Consider the following 5,000-nt stretch of genomic DNA (forward strand, 5'->3'; position numbering starts at 1 on the left):
TTGCAAACATTTTTAGTTTTTTAGAGTTCTCATTGTTTTCGTGAAACTTTATTGGTGACATAATTGCAAAAGTGATCTAGGATTTCTTTTTTATATAAATGATTGAATTATTCTTTTTTTTTTTTTTTCTTTTTATAGATATTATAACACTACGATTTTAACTTTATATAAGAAGTATGAACAAATTTATATCGTTTACATTGTAATTACCTGTTATGTATTTCTAATAATTTTTTTTATTTATTAAAACTCGTGTGTTCGTGTGTGTGTGTGTGTGTATGTGTGTGCGCGCACGTGCGTGCGTGTATGCATGTTTGTGTGTGTTAGAAAAATATTGCAGATCGAACTATTGATACAGAAGTTGGATAAGTTATCATCATAATTATATTATTTATAATATTGATATAATATCGTTATAATGATATACAATTATAATAATTATCTATAATTATGATATTGTAATTATTATCGGAATGCAATAATAAAGGAAATAAATTCATACTGGGTGTTCTTTTTGATGAGGAACAAAATAAACAATAAACTTAATTAAATAAGAATTATCAATACTGTAAAATACAATTATATACTATAAACTGTGTTTATATAAAAATAAAACGAAAGCTAAGGATAGCACGATCGCATGATTTAATAAAACAACATCGTAATAAATAAAAACGAAATGTGAAAATAACTATAGATATCATCTGGAATGCAAAACGATATGATTGACAAAGAATTTCAATTAATAATTATATAATAACGTTATCATAATATTATTACGATTATTATCACGACGATATTGTTTTTTCTTCTTTTTTTTTTCCTTCTTCTTATCTTTTTAATCCAAAATTATATCTTAATAAAAGTTATGGCGTACCAATACGATAAAATATCTTTTTAATAAATCATTAAAATCCTAACGAAAGTATTACTCTCGATCAATTTTAAGATACTCTATCGAAGAACTATAATTCACAAAGTAAAACAGCTGACCTAGCTTGAAACTTTATTCGTGATGACGTGTCTTAGATCAGAACGCGAAGTTGTTCTAAAAAAGAAAAACACGTTCTAGTTTTTATAATTGTCTAGAGAAAAAAAGAGAAGAGAGACGGAGAGTGAGCGAGAGGGAAAAAAAAAGTAAAAAAAAAAAAAGAAAAGAAAAGAACAGAAAAGAAAAGAAAAGAAAAGAAAAGAAAAATACAAAAGGCAGAAAAATCAAAGAAGGAGAGAGACAAAACGAAAGTAAGAAAAAAAAAAGAAAAAGAAAAGGAAAACAACAAATGAGAGAAGAAAAAAAAAGTTACAGTGAGGGTGGGAGTGGGTGAAGGATAAGAGAGAGACAGAGAGACAGAGAGAGAGAGAGAGAGAGAGAGAGAAAATAAGGAGGAAAATAAAAAGAGAATAACAAATGGTAACGAAGAATTTCTTTTCTTCTGTTTCAGAAGTTGAGTGCGAGGTATCCAGTCAGGTTGAGTACTCACTACAGGCTATGTGGGGTGTCAGCATAAGGGAGCTTCACTTGGCCCTTTGGAAACCCTGGAGCAATCTCAGAGAGGCGTCCTTGAATGGCACGCTTCTTCAAAGCCACGCTCAATATTTAACACCACCACAAACGTATCCTTTTGATATATATATATATATATATATATTTTTTTTTTTAAGAAAATAATCTAAAATTTAATCATTATCAAATTTATGTCAACGTTTGTAATTTTTGTGTTGTCTTTTCGTTTTTTTTTTAATTGCTCGCTCGTTTTCGAACATTATATGGATATGATGATGATGATGATGATGATGATGATGATGATGATTTTTATTTAATTATTAAAAAAGAAAAATGTTTCTTGTGTTGCATCTCTTTTCTCTCGATTTCTTTTTAATTAATTTTCAATTCTTCTCTTTTCTGTTTCTTTTTTTTTTTTTTTTTTTTGTTCGTTCGTAAAACAGTAACTCTCTGTAATAACAGTATGTGATTTAAAAATCGTCAGACTTATCTGTAGTATCTGTAAATCGTCAGATTCTTTTTTTTTTTTTCTTTTCTTTCTTTTCTTTTTTTTGATGCATGTACATATATATATATTTTTTTTAATTTTAATTTCATCTATTGTATAATTCTTCTTCTTATCATATTTCTTTTTCTCTTTCTTTCTTAATTATTTAAAGAGACAGTACAAAGGTGATTATTTTTAAATACTCGTGCAAACAATTCCTTTTCAATAATTTTTTTTTTTTTTTTTTTTTTTTATTTAATAATGAATATCGAGATGTTTTTAAAAGGTTCAAATTCTACGAATACATTTTTCATCGAGAAGATTAAATCTTTTTGTTTTCTTTTAATCTATCTTTTCCTTTTCTTTTTTTTTTTTTTTTTAAATCTCTAACATCATATAATTTTGAAGTCACATACACACACACACACACAGACATACTGAATTTCTCAAATTTTATTATATTTTCAAAATATAATTGTTAATCACGTTTCGAAACGACGAAAAACAATTTTTTTTTTTTTAGACAAGATTAATGACCACGTTGAGAACAAACGAACGAACCAAAAAAGAAAAAGAAAAAAGGTCTATTTCGAACGACCCTAACAAATAAAATTCTTATTTACAGTTTTCATTCTACGCTCATGGATTAAAATTCTTTAAACTTTTTACAAAAGTTTCGTACAAATCTATCGAATGTATTTTTATTAGAAGGATTTTTAAATACTTTAATTTTTCTTTTTTCTCCTCATAATTCATCCATCCATTTTGATTATGTCCAGTTATTTTTATCTTTTAAAATATACCGTTCAAATATAACATATTCATTCGTAAGAAAAAAAAAAGAAAGAAAAAAAAAAGAAAAAAGGAAAAGAAGGAGGCAAGAAAAAGAAACAAAAAGAAACGAGAGATAACTAACATTTGTCCAGGCATAATCGAAGGCAACAGCAGCATCTTCGTAAATAAACAACACTGCTGGTTATTTTTAACATATATTCACGGCCACAAGCCGTAGGAGTACGTGCAAAAACAAATCGCACATGACATTTAAAAGTTACGTTAATTTATTTACGTTAATCCTTTTTTTTATTTTCTTTTTTTTTTTTTTTTTTTTTTTTTATTAATTTTTGTCTCTCTTTTTCTCTCATTCTTTCTCTTTATCTCTATCTCTCTATTTCCCCTCTCTTTCTCTTTAATATCCTTTTAAAAAACGCTCGATAATCAAATATTCATATACTTTCAAATGATTATAAGTGACACGTGAAATTTCGTTGATTTACACTAAATGCTAATGTACACAGATCGATCGAAATATTTTCTGTTATATTATAAATGTCATGCCGAATGCTTTGATGATTATTAAAAAAATAAAAAAAAAAGAAAAAAAAAAAAAACAGGAGAAAGTTCAAAGAACCTCGTTATTAGATCCAAAAACAAGATCTTAATTCTTAATTTTAATTCATTAATTCGTACCATCGTGTTTATCGATATATCCCGCGTATCCGTCGTCAAGAGATAACATGGAATTAAATTTAAACGGAAAAATCTAATTAAAAAATTTGAAGAAATCAACGAAAAAAGATGAACAAAAGAAAGAGTTCAATTCAAAATTAAACATCTCGAATAGTTATATAAATAAGAAGAAAAAAAGGAAAAAAAGGATTAGCAGTTGAATCTAAGTATAGAAAATACATTTGATTATGTATTTTCTTTTCTTTAATCATAAACGGTAATAAAAATCATCACAACGTCGAAATTGATGTTATAAACTTCGTAAAGAAATGTTTGGATTCTGGGAAACTCACTGTTTGAATGTTATCATTTCTCGTTCAACTAGAATTTTCTTTATCGATTAAATATAGTAGACAACCACATGGAGAAGAAACATTGAGATTATCGCTTCCGGCACCAGAATTAGAGTTGGGAACACCACCACGACTTTGTTATCCTTTAGTGATCTTTCTCACACGCCGAGATAATGGCGATCCACATCCAGATGAAACTGTGAGTACGAATTATCTATTTTCTTTCTTTTTCTCTGTCTCTCCTGTCTGTTCTTTTTTTTTTTCTTTTCTCTAATAGCGATTCAATGATCTTGCTTAAGATTTGAATCACATGATCAAACTCGTAGAATATTCATTAGAGAATATTTTTCAAAATTATGTATACACGCATGTATCTTTATGTATCCTTTTTTTTTTTTCTTTTTTCATTATTTTTTTATTTTTTTTATTTTTTTTTAATATGCAACAAACGAATTATTCTCTTTCATTAATTTATATTTATATTATTATTATTATTATTATTATTATTATTATTGTTTATTTTTCTTTTTTTTTTAAGTGTGCAACAAATGAATTTTTTTCTTCTATTAATATATATATATATATATATATATATATATATATATATATAACTATCTATCTATCTGTAAATCTTTCTTCGATAATTCAATTTTTCCAAGATCCAACGATCTTGTTTGAAATTTGTGTCATTCACACGTCTACGAGAGAATATTTTTCAATATTTTATTATATTTCTTCATGTATTATTATTCCATTTTCTCTCATTTGTTTCGAATCCTACTTCACGCATTATATCTTATTTATTTATTTATTTATTTATTTTGTTTTTTCTTAAAAGATTGTGCAACGAAAAAGAATTATTTTCTGTCATTAATAATATAATCCTAATGAAATTGCGAATACGAGAGATCTTTCTTTATCTATCTATCTATCTATCTACTTATTTATTTTACTTTCCATTTATATCTCTATCTCATTTTTTTTTTTTTTTTAATAATGATGCAATGATCTTATTTAAAATTTGTGTCGTGTGATCAATCACACGTACACGAGAATGTTTTTTCAACATCTTACTTTATTCCTCTGTGTATATTGTTTCTTTTTCTTTTTCCTTTTTTTTTTTTTTTAGTTTTTCTTTTCTTTCGAATCCTGTTCTACAAATTTTAATTTATTCTATTCTTTGTCTTTCTTTCTCTTTTTTTTATTT

At 25.9% G+C, this 5,000-nt stretch overlaps 1 protein-coding gene across 1 annotated transcript in view; it reads left to right on the forward strand.

Moving 5' to 3' along the window:
- Positions 1 to 5,000, forward strand: part of LOC122633130 (cell growth regulator with RING finger domain protein 1-like) — a 31,599-nt gene that overhangs the window by 24,621 nt on the left and 1,978 nt on the right. Inside the window, exons 3-4 of the mRNA XM_043820686.1 lie at positions 1,443 to 1,614; positions 3,851 to 3,992. Coding sequence (XP_043676621.1) covers positions 1,443 to 1,614; positions 3,851 to 3,992 — 314 coding nt within the window. The remainder of the gene's footprint in view (positions 1 to 1,442; positions 1,615 to 3,850; positions 3,993 to 5,000) is intronic.

The sequence above is a fragment of the Vespula pensylvanica genome, chromosome 11 (genome assembly GCF_014466175.1).
Source record: "Vespula pensylvanica isolate Volc-1 chromosome 11, ASM1446617v1, whole genome shotgun sequence".
Classification (NCBI taxonomy): domain Eukaryota; kingdom Metazoa; phylum Arthropoda; class Insecta; order Hymenoptera; family Vespidae; genus Vespula; species Vespula pensylvanica.